We start from the raw sequence: 18,534 nt of genomic DNA, 5'->3' as shown, positions 1-18,534 counted from the left end.
AAACAAATTGTGTAAAAAAAAAAAATACAATTATATAAGAAAATAATAATAATAATATTAACACTGATGATGATGATTATAAAAAGTTAAAACTATTGTTATAGTGATGTAGACATACTAGGAAATAAAAGCAATTGTGAATATGAAACATAAAAAATAGAGTGTGCAAAAAAGAATGTGAAAAGTATGTGGTGACATACTGTATACACTTAGCATCTGATGCAGTAGTGCAGAGATAAAGCTGAAGCTGCATGTTGAACCTATGTCAAATGTAATCTATTAAGTCTTCACCCACTATTCCTCATGTTTTTTAAGTCGAGCATGATAAAGCCAGCAGGACAATATGCTTACAATGTCAACACCGAACAATAATGATGATTTGTGATCGATCGCTTGTTATATCCACATTTACCTACAAAATAGGTGCTGAATTCAAAGTCATAATTCATCGATGGGCCAGGAATCTATTGATATTTATACCAAGCGTAATGGTAATCCATCCATAACACATCCAACAGTTGTAAAGACATGTCACTAAGAAACAAAATTGTCAACTTGCTGGTGTCACAAGAGTTAAAATCAGGAGATCACCAAAGTTAGTAGGATTTATCCTGTGGGAACCATCAATTGCTGTTCCAACAGACCAAGCAAGTGAAAAACTGACTGACATGGCCATCTCCACAGCCACTAGCATGGCTAAAAATGAAATAATTAACTACTATAAACATAAAAAAAGACAGACCAGAGTTTGTATTCATCAGTTTTTCTTGACTGTGCTGTACAATGCAGCTGGGTCCTCCTCTGTTCCCTGATCGCTGGTTCTGAGGATGAAGTAAGTATGATATGAGTAAGAATGAAAACAAAACAAGTGAATGCAGGAAAATGTTAAAATAGGAAATTAAACTAAATTGTGTGAAGAGCTTCTCACCTCGGTACACTGATAAATTTGACAGCAGCGTACTCAACAACCTCTTCTTCTACTGCTTGTCTGTGAAGTCGAGCTGGTCCGACATTGGAGTAAATAGCATCTGTCTGATTACTGGAGAACTTGATACTGGCATAGTGAATGTCATCCTGGTCCTCCGGCTGCCCCGGAGTGGGAAGACACTGCAAAGACAAATGTACTTTTATATGCTACTATTCCTGGTGGATGTTAAAGGTATTTTATTGATGAGGTACATAATCTGAACCAGCATATTCTGGGTCATCTACAAAGCCACCTTCCACTTGTGTACGGAAAACATCTACAGGGAAATGTCAAGGAGGCATCTTGGCATGATGCCCAATTCACTAAAGGTAATTTCGGCAGACAATAGTGGTTTCACTCTTAACATCTTTCAAATATCAGGGCTAACTTAGCCTTTACTTAAAAACTGTGTAAAGTGAATTCAGACATTTTCTTCTTAACACATTAAATAGGTCATAAATGTATTTCTAAAAAAGGTGTCAAAAGTTTCAACCATTTAGATTTGGATTGTGGAGCTAGGCTTCAGAAACTGTTTCAAGATTTCTGTCTTCAGGATTTAGTGGGCGGGTCTGAAAATCACGCACGCATTGGTCAATCAACCTGTCAATCACGACGTAGCCATAGCCCTAATGCACGCTCACTCTGCTTTATCGTCAAATATAAAATCAGGGAGGCCAAAATTTCCCAAATAAACATCATACTGCATTGAAGAAGGCTTTAAACTAGCGATTGAGACCATAAACAATTCTCCATTGACTTGTATAGAGACGGTCGTCCCCTGGTGGCCTTTTGCTAGAATGCAGTTACTTCCACGTTGGAACTCGGCACACTACTACAGTCTACAGTTAGCTGAGTTAGCCGCCGAGTTAGCAGCAGAAAGCTCTCAGAGTGGCGTCCATGTTTCTGGTAGAGGTGGTGACTTTGATTGACAGGTGACATTTGGTAGGGGGCGGGGTTTCAGCGGACTCGGCGGGCACTCCCACAGCGTTTGGGAAAAGAGAAAAAGGCTGAGTTTTACACAACTTTGAAGCCTAATTTCATATATTTGGCGATTTTTTTTAATCATTCAAATTTTGCAGGGTGATTAACAACACACTTTTCTGTGGTATGTCAAACTCAGAACACATATTTATTCTTACTTTACACAAACTTTAAGGGCATTCAGAAGTCCTCTGGGTGACCAAATCCAAATAGGTGTCACTCGAATACTTCAGGAAAGCTACTAGATAGCCTACTATGAATGTTCAGTGGGTAAATTTTGAGTAGCCTATCCCTACACATGCCCAAAAAGCCTTTCACCCCAGACAGCTCCCGAAAAGGAGATAGTCGAGCCATGATTCATGAGTCTGGATACAGAGCTAGTGTTGTACGTAGAGCTCAAGTCTATCTAGCTGGTATCTCTTAACTTCCCACAGTAGTTCTAGCTCTAGTGGAAAGGCCTAAGCAGGAGAACCTCAAGTAATCAACCAGATCAAAAAAATCAGGGCAGGTAAAGAAACATACAAGCAAGTGCTTCTCAATTTGAGTGAGTTTTCATGTTGCACAGTTTGAAATAATTGAGGAACCAAAGAATTTCACTGAATTCTTCATAGAATTGTTCATAGAACTCTCTTTACTCACCTCGTTTCTGTTCTCAACTATCTTTCCAGGCTCTGGTGATTGCTTGAAGGGCCACCTTTTACTGGTTAGGGGAATTAATTAAAAACAAATTATTTCATAATTCAGCTACCAAACTGTAATTAATAAGCAACGCTTTAGTAAAACAAGCTTACTTACATTATTAATAGGAAGACAACGAATAGTATAATGGCCAGAAGAACAGCAGTGGTTGTTCCAGTGACAGTTGCTTTCCATGCTCCTGGGTAATGGTGATAAAATACAACACTGATACACCAAAACAAAACCATAGGAGACAATGGCATTGCTATGTGGGATCCTCAAACTCTGGGAGATTTAACCCTTTCAGTACATCCAGGGTCTACTCCATGGCAGATGGTAGCATTTCCACTAAATGACAATATGCAGCTAAATATGAAGATTTTCTATCAGTTCATGTTTCTCAGCCAGGCCTGCTTAGAGATATCCATATGGTCCATCCATCCAAAACAAATACAGTTTTGGACCATTTATGTGCTAGCACTAAATATTTAGCATTTTGTATCGTACCACAGTTTCATACTTGATAAACACACAGGCCTCTTACAGAAAATGTTTAGTTTAATACAACTTAGATCTTTTTTTGTAGTTAATTCTTGCCTTTGTTTGTTTGGCACATGGGCATTGTACATCAAGTTAACTGTAATTATGCGGAAACACAAGGACATCACTCCACAAACTTTTACAGTGTGAAAGCAGTCAGACAGTCAAATAGCTAGTAAACATGCAAACAGATTTGGAGGTTTTAAAAAAAAGTAAGTATACAAAACTTCTCATTAGTGTGTGCAGTCAACTACAGCAATTAGCTAAACGTGAAACCGGGAAGTCTGTCTGTAAACTGCATGTCTATGAATTATGGTGTGAGAAAACATTGCACAGTTAGCTTGTTTTCTCTTGGAAATTAGTTGCCCTATTTCTGTTGTTTTAGTTGTGTTACCACGTTCTGAAATCTCATCAATTAAAGACAACAATATTTTTAGTTTTCATAATGATTTATGTCCTCAATTCCAAGTGTGAGCTACAGTGTCAGTCAATGCAAAAACCTCTAGTGCAGACTACCATTCACTTCCTCAAACACACAACATCAGTAGCTACTAAAATGAAGAGTTTCACATGGTTGGTTTAACTTGCAACGTGTATTGTTAAATTGCCAACCAAAATCCCAGCACCTACATACTATCATATGGTGGACCTCTGATGTATACATGTGTGAATGAATTGAAAACTTACCTGCTGCAACAGTCAGATGTAAGGTGGAGTTATGACGTCCTCTTCTGTTCTGGGCTACACAGTAATAATTCCCACTGTGTTCAGGTCTGACATCAGTGATGGTGAAGATCTGTCCTGATGCTTTTGGTGAGTCTTCATTCTTCTTGTACCAGGTGTAATTAGCTGCTGGGTTAGCATCACTGCTACAGGTCAGATTCACTGAACTGCCCTCCACTATCTCAGCAGAGGGACTCAGTGACACAGAGGGAAGCTTTGGAGCATCTAGTGATCAATATGTATGGAGATAAAATAAATACGTATTTTTATCAGGTTGACTTTTATACGTACAAAATTCAACTTGGGTTGTTGGACCAAAGAAAAAGAGCCCATATTTGAATCCACCTTTTAGTATTTCTATTTTATAACATTACGTTTCTATCAGCCTAAACTCAGATGACTCAGAACAATCTCAACATACTGTTATATTGTTTTGTACTTACACCAGACATCAATGAATAGAGATGTAGAGTTCTGTCCATATTGATTCTCAGACTTGCAGTAATAGATCCCTCTGTCCTCAGAGCTGATGGAGAGGAAATTATATTTTCCTCCTGGTCCTGAAGGCAGCTTTTGGTTTCCCTTGTTGTACCAGGTGTATTTAGCTGCTGGGTTAGCATCACTGCTACAGGTCAGAGCCACTGAACTGCCCTCCACTATCTCAGCTGAGGGACTCACTGACACAGAGGGAAGCTTTGGAGCATCTGGAGGGTAATATGTAAAGACATAAAACTAATCACTATTTTTTTCTCAGGTTCATCTCTATATTCAAAAAACTAGGATATGAGCAGCAGGAGGGACCAAAGGACGAAGGGGGGGGGGGGGGGGCAGTTTTTGATTATTTTACTTTTAAGTGGCGTAGAGTGCACTAATTCATATCATGCAGCCATACTAGAATCTGCCTTTCAATCTTTCTATTTTAGTACACTGTGTTTCCTCCACCAGCCTAAACTCTCAACATATCTCAACATACTGTTATATTGTTTTGTACTTACAGTGGACATCAATGAATAGAGATGTAGAGTTGATCTGGCCATGATTATTCATAGACTTGCAGTGGTAGGATCCTCTGTCTTTATAGCTAATGGAAGTAAAATAATAATTTCCTCCTGGTGCTTGTTGCAGTGTTTGGTTCCCCTTGTACCAGGTGTATTTAGCTGCTGGGTTAGCATCACTGCTGCAGTTCAGAGTCACTGAACTGCCCTCCACTATCTCAGCAGAGGGACTCACTGATGTAGAGGCAAGCTTTGGACCATCTATGGGGAAGAATATGTATAGAGACAAAAATAATCAGTATTGTTGCTGAGGTTCATCTTTATACATACAAAAACTAGGACATGGGCAGCCGAAGGGTCCCACTGACACAGAAGAGGTCTTTGGAGCACCTATAAAAGATGTATTTACGCATTAATTTAAGGTGATGATTACTTCTGAAAACTTGAAGGTGGTCTGGTGAATGGATGAATAGTGGATATTATATTAATGTTTTGCTTTCTCTGCATGGCTTGTGAACTGTCTTTTAAATGCATGTTTTGTTGCTATTGTCTTTGTGGCATCTTCTTATTTTCTGCCTGTAACTTTTAGCCATCACATCACTGGTTTCAGAACATCTCCCCAAGAGACTGGAGCTGAAAATTAGCAATCTGGCTATCACAAAAATGTTGATTCATGTGTGCTGTTCTTATAAATAACTTAAATGTATAAGTCTGAATTTAAGTGAACAGAACTGTTATATTTACTATTACAGCAAATTGAACGTGAAAAAACATGATCTGCTGAAAGAGTTTTGGTTCAAAAAAAAGTTGTCAATTGTAAACAGTTTTTGGCGTTAAAAAAGCAGTTTCACTCACATTTCACATCAACAATGTATTTAGATGTCTTCTTCCCCAGCTGGTTCTCAGCTGTACAGTAATACTCTCCAGAGTCAGAGGACTGGATGGAGATGAAGACAAGCTGTGGTTCACTGAGAGGTTGAAGGTCTGGATTTACATTCTCCTTGTACCAGGTGTATTTAACTGCTGGGTTAGCATCACTGCTACAGGTCAGAGTCACTGAACTGCCCTCAATGATTTCACCAGAGGGACTCACTGACACAGAGGGAAGCTTTGGACCATCTGGAGAGATGATATGAACACATATTAACTTGAAGATATGAACGTCAAAGTCTGTTTCATTTTCTGATAATGTATACTAAATACAATGATGGATGCAGGAATAAATACAATAAAGTAGAATTAATTTTTGTTTGACCAGAGTACTGTCCCAAGTACTCACTTTCTTTAATGCAGGTAGCTGGTGGGAGCAGACTGCCAATTACTAGTAATTAACCAGCTGTCCTTTTTTGCAATTTCTGGATTTGACTTCCTGTAAACTATTTGGGTCACAGTTTTCACTCAATGTGTTAATGAAGAGAAGAGAAAACTCACACACTGGAGGAGAGCTGAAAGACTCGTATCCTGATAGAGCACAATAGTAGCGGTCATCAGGATTAATTTGATTGAGATAAAAGTAAGCAGTCCTCTCCTCAGTTAGTTGGTCATTCTTGTACCAGATGTAGGAAGGATGAACAGGCAGCTGACAATTGCGGTGACATGTCAGCACTGTCCAGGTGGGTGAAGATGGTCTAACTTGTACTTGGACGCCTGGATCAACAAACAAATATAATTTCAGAATTAACTGTCAACACACAGTACAGACAAGAAAATACTCAGATGTTCACAGTAACATTTCCTAAATGTTCTGAAACATCTAAAAACTAACTGATCACAACATCGAGGAATTGAACATTTAAAGCAAATGGTTATGGCTAATTAACTAGTCTTTAATCTGCTAAAAGCTGTTTTGTTTACAAAAATGCAAAGTTGTAAAGTGTAAGCAGTTTCACTCACATTTCACATCAATAAAGATGTATTCAGATGTCCTCTTCCCCAGCTGGTCCTCAGCTGTACAGTAATACTCTCCAGAGTCAGAGGACTGGATGGAGCTGAAGACAAGCTGTGGTTCTTTACTGAGAGGTTGAAGGTCTGGATTTACATTCTTCTTGTACCAGGTGTATTTAGCTGCTGGGTTAGCATCACTGCTACAGGTCAGAGTCACTGAACTGCCCTCAATGATTTCACCAGAGGGACTCACTGACACTGAAGGAAGCTTTGGACCATCTGGAGGAGATGAACACATATTAACTTGAAGATAACAATGTCAAAGTCTGTTTCATTTCTGGATAAGTTATACTCTAAAACAATAATGAATACAGGAATAAATAAAATAAAGTAGAATGCATTTTCACTTTTATTTTTGATGTCACTTTTATTATTTTTAGACTCCTGTTGGTGGGAGCACAGTTACTAGTCGTTAATCAGCTGTCCGACTGCTTGCTGAGTTGTGGTAACACAAAATGTCATTGGCCCCACATTTTCAGATATTGTAGGTCTACCTTCCTCGCTGTCACTCACCTCTTTTGTTTCTTTCTATAAATCCTGCTGTGACATCACGTTGCTTGTATTATGTGTCCTGTACTTAACAACACTTACACACCTTAGCACAAGCTAGCATGGTATTAAAAGAAACAACTAATATCACATTTTGGTATGAGTAAAATAATTATGTTGATAAAAGTACAAAGAATAAATGAAAAGGTGTAAGAGGTAAAACTGAGTCTGACTTCATGTAAAATTTGGGTCACAGTTTTCACTCAATGCGTTAATGAAGAGAAAGGAAAACTCACACACTGGAGGAGAGCGGGAAGACTCGTATCCTGATAGAGCACAAGAGTAGTAGTCATCAGGATTATTTTGGTTCAGATAAAAGTTAGCTGTATTCCCCCCAGCTCGTCGGCCGTTCTTGTACCAGATGTAGGAAGGATGACCACGCAGCTGACAATTACTGTGACATGTCAGCTTTGTACTGGTGGATGAAGATGGTCCAACATGCACTTGGAGGCCTGGATCAACAAACAAATATAATTTCAGAATTAACTGTCAACACACAGTACAGACAAGCAAATACTCACATATTCACAGTAACATTTCCTAAATGTTCTGAAACACCTAAAAACTAACTGATCACAACATCAAGGAATTAAACATTTATAGCAAAAGGTTATGAAGTCAGATTTGGTGGAAAAGCTTTGCACATAATGAGGAGATTGTGGCAGCAGATGGCGTTAGCATTAGCATGTAAGCAGAGTAATAGTAAAAAGTTTTAATGGACACACTCCTTTGGATATGATGACCATTATTAGTCAGCTGGTAGCCAAGTAGCTGGTAAAGCTCTGTGCTCTGCTTGAACTAATGCTTTACTCCATTTCAATAAAATGTTACCTGTGACTGTCAAAGTGACTCCAGGTGAACCAGTATATTTCCCTCCTTGTCGATTTGTTATGAACCTGAACGTGTACTCAGCTGAGTCACTTTCTCTCACGTTTGTAATTCTCAGAGTGCAGATGTTGTTATCACAGTGATGCTGCACACGATCTCTGTACTTCCAGTTTTTTCCCAGATCCACAGGTTCATTATTACTCTCTTTAGCAAACCACAGTGTTTCATCAACTCTAGTATAACGGTCATTTTTCCAGTATGGGTATCTGTAGGTGCAGCGTATGTCCACTGTTGATCCTTTTAAGGCACAGATCTTAGTAGGAGTGTAAGTCACTCCCCAGTCATTCTGACCCTGTACCACTGTAACACAGAGCACATCAGAAACCACAATCAGATGTATAACAACATCCAGGGAAAGAGTTAGTTTTACTTACATTAATGGAGGTGTTTCAGTTTGTAAACCTGCAAAGGAAACTGGGAACAGGTATACAAATATTTAGTTTGCTTCATTTCTGTACTAAAGAACAAAAGTGAATGTCTCGTATAGTTGGCATGGATTTGGATGTAAGCTAGAGACAAAATGGTGAAGGAGCAGACTCTGGTGTTATAAGATTTCCCTCAGTAAGTTCATGATTGGTTAGAAAATAAAAACAAGTGAAAGTTTTTAAGATAGACTCATGTTTGAACATTGCTTTGTTTTCCTCAGCAGTGTTTGGTACTTTGTTTGCTTTGTTCCTATTTATTTGTACAATGACATTCAGTCTCTACATTTAACCCATCTTAAGTATTAGGAGCAGTGAGCAGCCATTGTGCAGCTTCCAGGGACTAACTCCAGATCTGTGTCAGTGCTTTCGTCACAGGCACTGATAGAAGAATTAACCTATCATACAAGTTTTTGTTCAACTACATACAGAAAGTGTGAGGCAACAGTGCTAACCACCAAGCCACCGTGAGAAACAAGGCGCAGTAGACTGTTTGGATTAACATTTCGTGAAGGGACACTCAATCACACTTGAATTTCAATTATTAATTTAAATCTTGGATTAATTTTAAAATGAGTGCAGAAACAATCCACATGATTCAAATCCTGTTTTGGATGAATGATTAACTAAATGACTAAACAGGGCCGGCCCGTGGCATAGGCAGTATAGGCAAATGCTAAGGGCGCCGTCCATCCAGGGGGCGCCACAAACGGGGGAAGAAAAAAATGTAACTTCCACTATTCTAACTACTTGGTATCATGTCTTAATATGAAGATAATAAGCCCACATTAATTTAACTGCATAGCAAAGCCTGTTAAATAGGAATACTAATAATAATAATGATGACACGTTACTTTCCTAAGACGCCCCCCCCCCCCCCCCCCACTAATTAGACTGTACCTGCTACCTGGGTGGAGGATGGTCGTTTTTTAACGTGACCCCAAGGCAAGCTCGACAACAATATGTCATAACGTCCCAAACTGTCTGGTGCCCAGGGGAGGAAGAAAAGAAAAGAAGAGGAGGAAAAACGAGACAAAGACAGAGGTAATGTTACAATAAAGATGATGTCATGACATTATTTGTGTGTTGCTGAACGACGATAACGTTGTTAACCATTAGCATAACATGGTTTGTTGTTAAACTGTTAGTTTTAACGCCAGTTAATGTTATGGAAGAGCCTAAGTTGTTATGGAAAATAGTAATGTAACTACTCCCACCTTACTTCCCAGCAAGCACATTTTGGTTGAAAAGACGTCTAAAAGTCGTGTATCTATGGTAACCGGTGAAAAGACGTTGAAAATTGGTTGAAAAGTGAAAGTTTTTTACCGGTGTCGTGCCAAGATAGTTACCCCCGAAATTCTATCGGGGGTAACTATCTTGGCACGACACCGGAAATCAAACGTTGAAATTAGGGTTTGTGCTCGCTGGGTTTCCTCAGGGAAATGTGTAAATATTAGATCTATTCAGCATTTTTATTAACATCTGGTTAGCTAAGGTTTTCTTTGCTTGTAATAGTCAATCAAAATGCTATTCCTTTTCCACCCTTTTATTATAGTTGTAAGCCTAGCTGTATGTTGTGTTACAGTTCATATTGTCTAAAGTGTGTTTATAGTGATAAACTTTACATCAGTGTTAAAGTGCACATCATTCATGTTATAGCATAACTTATCATTCCCACGTTCTATATTATACTGCAGTTTACTGCTTCTTTGCATTCTGCTAATCAGTATTTTGTTGTAATGACAATAAAATTGAATCTTATATAATGTGCATATCAGAAAAAGTACATTGTATATTATACATGTACAGTATAGTGAACATCATGTATCTCTTAGATTTTTCATTTATATTATTTCATTTCATTTTATTCTTGAAATCATATTATGTATCATATCATATTTATTATTAGACTGGTGTCACATACTCCTCTTCTCTCTTCAGATGCACTGTTGAGGTTTCTCAGTCCCACTCCTGCAAATCTTGGGCCACCTACAGCATCAAGCGCTCCTCCTGTTGCCTCCACCTCAGCAGCACCACCCAGAAGTGATGCAGCAGCATGTCACTTGTTTACACTTTTTATTTTGTGGGTATTTAAATCTTATACTTTATGTAAGCTATTTATATTACATTTCATATATTCATATCATATTTTTTTGTATTTCTTTCTAATTTGTTCTAAGTATTTTGATTGGGCAATTTCTTTCTTTAAATAAAAGAATGTCCAAGATAAAGCTATTCAGTTTCTTGTGAGTATGTACACCAGCAGTGGAATTTACTTCGATGCAAGGGGGGCGCCACCTAAAATCTTGCCTAGGGCGCCACATTGGTTAGGGCCGGGTCTGTGACTAAATATAGTTTTCAATCAAAATGTGAGCAAGTCTACATAAATGTGTGTATTGGTTAACAAAAAAAAAATCTCCCAACAATTATAGAACCAAAGCTATGTCCATTGACTGCAGAGTTTTAAGGAGAGACTGTGTATCACTTTACAAATCAAATACAAACATGTCGACCTGAGAATTAATGCTTTTTTCTCTCTGAAACTCTCTTCAGTTTGCTCTGAACAAGCTACAATGTACCTGTAGTGTAAATGCAGATATACAGTACCTGACACAGAGAGAAGGAAGACAACAAATCCACTCGCTGCTGCTGTTGAACCCATAGCTGCTCCTCTCATCTCTCTGACTTCAGAGACAATAAAACATGTCTGTCCAAGAAGGAAAAAGACAAGACTTCGATGTAGAAGGACGTTGTCTTCATAAGATCACGTCTCTCTGTGGTCTGCAGACAGAAGACAGAAGTCAAGCTGTTAAAAATAAACCCCATTTCCTTCCTCTTTACATTATTAACATGCAAAAATGAGTCTGTTTCCAGTAGATGAAACTCAACAACTAATGATGTGTTGATTGCAAACTATGAATTTCTTTTAATCTATTTAAGAGGGAGGGTTGAGTATAAGAGTAATATGATTTTAATACAAAGCTTTCAGTGCCATCATGATTTTACATCTGGGCACAAAATGAATGAATACACCAACTATATGACTGCAAACAACAGATACTCATTTAACTATTTAAGAGAGTCTTACTAAACACTGACTCATCAAGCCAAACAGCAGGAGAAGGGAAAGAGGATTTGTCTTTTGGGTGTCATGTTGTTTTTAATAAGCAACAAAGAACAAGGAGAAATGTAATTACATGACAGTGAATTGGTGATATAGAACAAAAACTAAATGTAATGATTTGTATAAAGAAAGCAGAGAAATAGACAATTTTAGTGTTACAGTAAGGCAGCAGAAATAAATCATGAGATGAATGTTAGATTACTGGAAACAGATATTTGACTGACAATAACCCTGAAAGTGAAAGACATACTGTAAACACAGAAAGGAGAGTAGAAATGATCTGTTGTCACTAAAATATAACTCACTACTGACATCTAGTGGCAGAAGTACAAGTTTTTACAAGTTGATCAATAAAAGCTGCGATAGTCCAGTGTGTGTGTTTGTGTGTGTGTGTGTGTGTGTGTGTGTGTGTGTGTGTGTGTGTGTGTGAGAGAGAGAGAGAGAGAGAGAGAGAGAGAGAGAGAGAGAGAGAGAGAGAGAGAGAGCGCGAGAGAGAGGGTTTGTCTGTATGTAGAGAGTGTGTGTGGGTTCTTGTGTGTGTGTGTGAGAGAGACAGAGAGAGAGGAGAGAGAGAGAGAGAGGAAGTGTTTTTTTTTTGTTTGTGTGTGTGTGTGTGTGTGTGTGTGTGTGTGTGTGTGTGTGTGTGTGTGTGTGTGTGTGAGAGAGAGAGAGAGAGAGAGAGAAAGAGTGTGTGTGGGTTCTTGTGTGTGTGAGAGAGAAAGAGGGCGAGAGATTGTGTGTCTGTGAGTGTGTGTTTGTGTGTGTTTGTGTGTGTGTGTGTGTGGGTTATTGTGTGTGTGCGTTTGTATAAAAGAGAACATACATTTGCATAAAGCATATGTGTCCCAGCCATAGACTGTATGGTCCCAGCTAGGCTCCTGCCCTTTGCGTAAGATTCAAACCAGTTTAGGACTGAGCCAGTAAGTCCCGCCCAGTTTAACATGTCAATGACCTGAAGTCCTTAACAAGAGCAGTCTCAGTGCTGTGGTCAAGTTGCTGCTCAGCTAAGTGTGAAAACCAGAAAGAAATGCAGAACATGAAGTGTTGGAAACTACGAAAAGCTGCTAAAATAGAAGAGGTGTCAATAAGACCTCAAAGGGAGGGGAAACTGTTATAGCTGTAAAAGTTAAAACAGTTGTCCAGCTCTACAGTACAGAGTGCAGAAATTAACAAACAGAGTTTAAACATCAGGATGAGATGAAATGCTCAGTGCATTGCTGTACCATCATATAACTATGAATATATTCATATGCATGAATAAAAATATATGCATCTAACAATCTGTGGAGGGAGGGAGGACAAACCATATCAGCCAGGCCCCACCCCCACCACTCATGACGCAGACACATCTAAACATCTTATTACAGTGTTCAGCAATCAATGCTGATGTTATTTTGACTTCATTCAACAGCGATAGCTTACACAGGAATAAACAGAAGTGAATGTTTGATGTAAAATTTGAGTTATTGATCATACTGCATCACACATCATCACACATCAAACCTAAATGTCCTACAATGTAAATGCAGATATACAGTACCTGACACAGAAAGACGAAAGACATTAAAATACATCAAATAATGTTCACAACATGTAATAGTCAGATCAGTAAACTGTTCTACTCACAGCAGAGAAGGGTGTTGTCTGTTAAGATGCTCGTCTTCTGTGGTCTGTGAGCAGAAGTCAGATATCAGGCTTAACTTAAATGAGTACATTTCCTTCCTCTTTATTATTATTATGAATATGCATGAGGGGCCAACGTGACAGTATAGGCGTATGTGACATGATCTATGTTAGAGAGGATAACAGATGAGTATTCGGGCCTTTTAGCAATTTAAAGAGAGAAGTGAAATAATGAGACACTTTTGTCATCTCACTCTTTTTAAGTGTGTGGACAGTTCAGTGTCTAAAGAAAACACGTGACATATGTGTGACATTTGATTTGATGCATCTCCTCACACTTCTGGTGCATGTTGAGACACTGAATACACCACCATGAGTTCAAAGAGATGTAGTGCATCAGTATGTGAAGTAAGAAGTGACATGCTGATCACAGTGTTTATTGTATGTATTAAGAAACAAATACAAAATTAAAGTCAATCAAAAATGATAGAGATCGATGTGTAAATCACAAAATGTTTTACATCTACAGTTGTAAACTCACTCATTCACAATCACTCTGACTTAGTGGCGGCTGCTGGTGTTTTAAACAGAGGAAGCTCAGTGCTTTGGTACGGGGGAGGAGCTCGCGGCAGCACTCGCTGCTCGCTGAGGACAGAGTGACACGTGCTTTCATGTCAGAGTCTCCAAAACATCAGAAAACTCTCCAATAACACCAGAAAAAGTCGCTAGATTTGTCGATAGTCGCTTCTAAGAAGGGTTGGAAAGTCGCCAGATTTAGCGAGAAAGTCAGGTCACATCGGCAAAACTACACTCAGAGGAGTCAGCCTTCCTATAGCTGTCTATCAAACATTTCCTCTAATCATCATACAGCAGCAGAGCGTCCGACCCGCCCACTGCTCTATTGACTACCAGAGATGCTCAGGGTCCAGGGGCGGGACGAGTTTGTCGAGTTTGTCACATTATCCAATGAGCGTCTTATCGTGGCTTGTCCCGCCCAAAGCAGCTGTTGGAGGAAGTGTCTTTGAACACCGCTGAAGTCTGCGGCGGACTGCCAGTGTGTGATAAGGAAATCATGTCGGAAAATAACAGAGTCGGCAATAAACAGCTGGTTAAAGGTTGTAAAATCAAACGCATTCAAGTGCAGATTTGATGTGATGTTGCTGATTTTAGGGGAAGGTGAGTTTCTCTTGTTGTCTAAGAGCAATCGCCCTAGTCTGACTGTAACACGGAGCACATCAGAAATCAGTTCTTCAGCTGCTTAAAGATGCACCGATGCTCTCTGAAGTTCATCTCTTTGACCTGTGAACCATGATACAGTTCAACTGAACAGGAAAAGTTGATTAATTTTGAGGTCATAGATTTAAAAAAGTATTTATTGGTTCTGGCAGATAGATTGTGTAAAGAGACGTCGTCTATTTAAATAGTGACAACAACATATTAAAATACCCAAATCTCACAATGTGAAAGTAATGAATTTAAAACTATCTGCAGGGCTAGACATCTCATGAGATCAGTGAGAAAATATGTTAATTGTTATTCAGGTGAACTGAGCCTTTAAAGCAGACAGTGGAGGGAGACCTCAGTGATGAAGCCTGAATCTGCAACACTGAAGCTTCACCACTAGAGGGCAGTGAAACATCAGAGATACTGAATCACAACCCTGAGACAACATTTTACCATCATCACTGATTGTTTACACACATTTAAATTTACTCAGTAGTTTTTAGTTTTTATGGCTGAGTTTCTTCTTAATCTGTTTACACTTAATATTAAATTCATTAATCATTACAATTACAGGTTCAGTTTCAGAAGCATTGATTGTTCACATTGGTGACCTTGTTGTACAGTAGTTGAACAAACTCTCACAGTCGAGGTGTCTAAGTATGAAAATGATTCAGTCAGTGATCTACAGCTGTCACCAAGAAATATGGACTGTTATACTGAAAAGGCTTCATACTCAGTAAACTTCCACACATTCTGCTTCACTGAGTGACCCCAAAGAGTTTAAATGCACTGAAAAGAGGATAAACAGCTAACACGACAATTAATGTCTTGTGTTAAATACAAACTCTTTCTATGCATCTTCATTTTACCAACATCCCAAATTATATTAAACAATTACAATGCAGGAAAGTGAGAATTAAATCAGCACAAAAGAAACAGATTTAAAGATAGGGTTTACATTTTATTTGCCTTCATAGCTGGTAAATACATTCAGATCCTTGAAAATACACATAAAAACTATATTTAAAGCAGAAACTTTCTGCCCGCTGTCGCCCTCTGCAGCAGTGAGAAATAAATCAGCACAAAAGAACAGATATAAGATATTATTACAATATTAACTAAAACCAAAATTAGAAAATCAATTAATTAGAGAAATTAGAGAAGCACAAATCTTGAATAATCTCAGATTAATTCATCAAAATCCCTTCTTTCTCACCCATTTCCACTATAACTATTGTAACTTGAGTAGACAGGTTTTCTGGTCTAATCCCGACTTCCATTCTTTTCCTAATTTACAGTCATTTAACACAGGTGACACTGATTAACATCAAGTGGGTAGTTCCAGGTCAAAAAAACCTGCAATTTCTGCAATAGCCAGCAGGGGGAGACTCCACTGACTCCAAAAAAGCTTTGACAGTGAGTTTATGGTCTCAATTGCTCCCTTCCAGTCTTCTTCAATACAGTGTGATGTTCATTTGGTAAATTATGGTCTCATTAAATATAATTTTGACACTAAAGCCATTTGTCAGCTTAGGCTGAAAGATATTTATAAAACTCACAGGGATTACTTCTATATATGTTTGACTCATCTTTTGACATGTCAACCACTTTTAACATGAGCATCTGACACTGTGACATTAGGTACATGACTGAGAGTAAGCAAAAGCACAATTGTTCCCTTTAAATAAATATCAGAGCAGTAAACGACAAAATGTGCTGGAGCTTTTCTTTTTTCTTCACTTCAGATTGCTGAGGTAATAAAAAATAAAAAACAAACAAAGGTGAGATTGCTGATATGTTCGTATTTAGTTGACTGTGCTGTACAGTGCAGATGGATCTTCCCCAGTTTGCTGAACTCTGGTTCTGAGAGGGGAAATTAAAACAATGAATCAGGTGAATCTGAAGATATTACACAAATTATACAGTCATAATAATAATTAAAGCGGTGAACGCCACCCACCCACCCCCCCCATGCATGTTGGTTCACAGACACAATAGGACTTTGCGCCGCTCGGACCCTAATGATGTAACAGGCAAATAAAACAAATAAAAAACCTGACAGAAGACCATTGTTACTGTGTTATATATGACGAGCTGATCTGAGGTCGGAGTAGAGAGAATCTTCCTGGTTGTTGGACAACTCCAGGCTGGCGTACAGAGTGTTATCTTGCTCCGGCTGTGGATGATTAAATAACAACATGAAGAGCTTCACAGTCAGATGAGTTTTCTAGTGTCACTTTAAGATAGTGAGTGTGGAAGTGTGAAACCAGGATAGAATAGTATAACTCTCCCTCCTCACCCTCTCTCTGTCGTCTGGTCTCTCCTCAGCCTCAGACGATTGATTGGAGGCTCTCTTTTTCCTGATGAGGAGAATTAATTAAAAACACAAATGACTGAATTTTGAACAATGATTCAGTGAAACAGAACTGCTTACCTCATCCATAGAAAGACAGAGAGGATCATGATAAGCAGGAGAACAGCAGCTGTTATTCCAGCAGCTATTGATGTTCCTGTTCCTGGGAAACAGTGATGAAAAGAAAACACTGACAGTTAAGCTGGGTGTTACAGCATGTTTAGCATGTTATATTCAGTTGTATTAATTTTTTTAACTCTAACAGCTCTTTTCAGTTTAGAATATATTTTAAACAGTTTTATTGTAACTTTCTATTTTATATTATTTATCATTATGTTACATGTGGTACTTGTATTTTCTCTTAACTTGCATATTTTGATTGTTACACACTACAACACCAAGGCAAATAAGTTGTATGTGCATATAAATTTGGAAATAATAATAATAATAATGATAAAGCTCAATACAGCCGGATTATCTAGCAGCCTGTCGGCCTGCAGTATGTTTAATGGTTCAGCTGAAACTCTTTAGACTGACACTGAAGTCATTCTGATGTATCAGCATGGATATATTTGCAATGAGCTATTATAAACCAGAAATCAGACTTGCAGATTTATCCATCTAGCTCTGTGAAGGCTGAGAGATAAATTAGGGCATTAACTAGAATAAGTGTAAACATCTGGATTATGAATTCTGCAAGTAAAAATAAAAACAGTGTAAGCAGCTACAGTGAGCTCTCCTCTCTTCCTGCAGCTTCCTCACTCAGCACAGCTGGTGGTGTGTGATGCATTGCTGAGTGACAGATAACAAATGTCAATTGCCCCAGTAGAGGGTGCTGTTGTGACATATGTTAAATTCCTGACATCATTCTTTAAAGCTCCTGCATTTGAGACAAGAATTATAAATCTCTAAAAGAGACAAATTACATTGAAAAACAGTCGTTCAGCAGAAACTCCAATTTCTCCACCACCAGCTAGAGATTTAACTCCTAGTGTGTCCACAGTTTGTCCCAAAACCTTTTCTTGATCTGATGTGTCTGAATACTCCTGGTCACATCGCAACTTCCTCCACTAAATGAAAAAATGCAGCAGCTAAATATTTGTAGTATTTAGCTCATAGAGTGAAGCAAAGCAGTGAAGGAATCTCACCTTGGCTGCTTATATTCATGAGCGCAGTTCTCTCTCCAATAGTTAAATATAACAAGTCTGCATCACTTCAGCCTAATCAGAGGTCAAATAATCCTTTGAAATATAACTTGTGAAAAAGAAACACACTGACAAGTAAATTCAGAGTTTTTTCTTGCTCAGATCTTTCTTCACCAGGATTTGAAGTTAGCTGATTTCTTCTGTCAGCAATGAATCACACAAACACAAACACCCCCCCCCCCCCCTCTCCTCAACCGCCCCGCATCACATCACATGGTGTATAAAGAGTGAGTGCAGTGTGCATGTAGCTGAATGGAAAAACGTACCTTTCACAACAGTCAGATGTAAGGTGGAGTTATGACGTCCTCTTCTGTTCTG

General features: G+C 38.5%; 1 protein-coding gene and 1 long non-coding RNA gene across 2 annotated transcripts in view; both read right to left on the bottom strand.

Annotated features, from left to right (window-relative positions):
* Positions 1-1,001: 1,001 nt before the first annotated feature.
* LOC128381067 (uncharacterized) lies at positions 1,002-2,845 on the bottom strand. Its single transcript, XR_008323531.1, has 3 exons — positions 2,744-2,845; positions 2,588-2,648; positions 1,002-1,107 (listed from the first exon to the last, which is right to left on the bottom strand). It is a non-coding gene; the product is annotated as an uncharacterized LOC128381067 (long non-coding RNA).
* Positions 2,846-3,330: 485 nt separating this feature from the next.
* Positions 3,331-18,534, bottom strand: part of LOC128365009 (B-cell receptor CD22-like) — a 34,965-nt gene continuing 19,761 nt past the window's right edge. Inside the window, exons 7-11 of the mRNA XM_053325626.1 lie at positions 16,750-16,834; positions 16,483-16,521; positions 5,740-6,003; positions 3,854-4,114; positions 3,331-3,338 (exon numbers count right to left, since the gene is read on the bottom strand). Coding sequence (XP_053181601.1) covers positions 3,331-3,338; positions 3,854-4,114; positions 5,740-6,003; positions 16,483-16,521; positions 16,750-16,834 — 657 coding nt within the window. The remainder of the gene's footprint in view (positions 3,339-3,853; positions 4,115-5,739; positions 6,004-16,482; positions 16,522-16,749; positions 16,835-18,534) is intronic.

Source organism: Scomber japonicus, chromosome 2 (genome assembly GCF_027409825.1).
Source record: "Scomber japonicus isolate fScoJap1 chromosome 2, fScoJap1.pri, whole genome shotgun sequence".
In the NCBI taxonomy this organism is placed as follows: Eukaryota; Metazoa; Chordata; class Actinopteri; order Scombriformes; family Scombridae; genus Scomber; species Scomber japonicus.
This window is presented reverse-complemented; position numbering and strand designations above follow the sequence as displayed.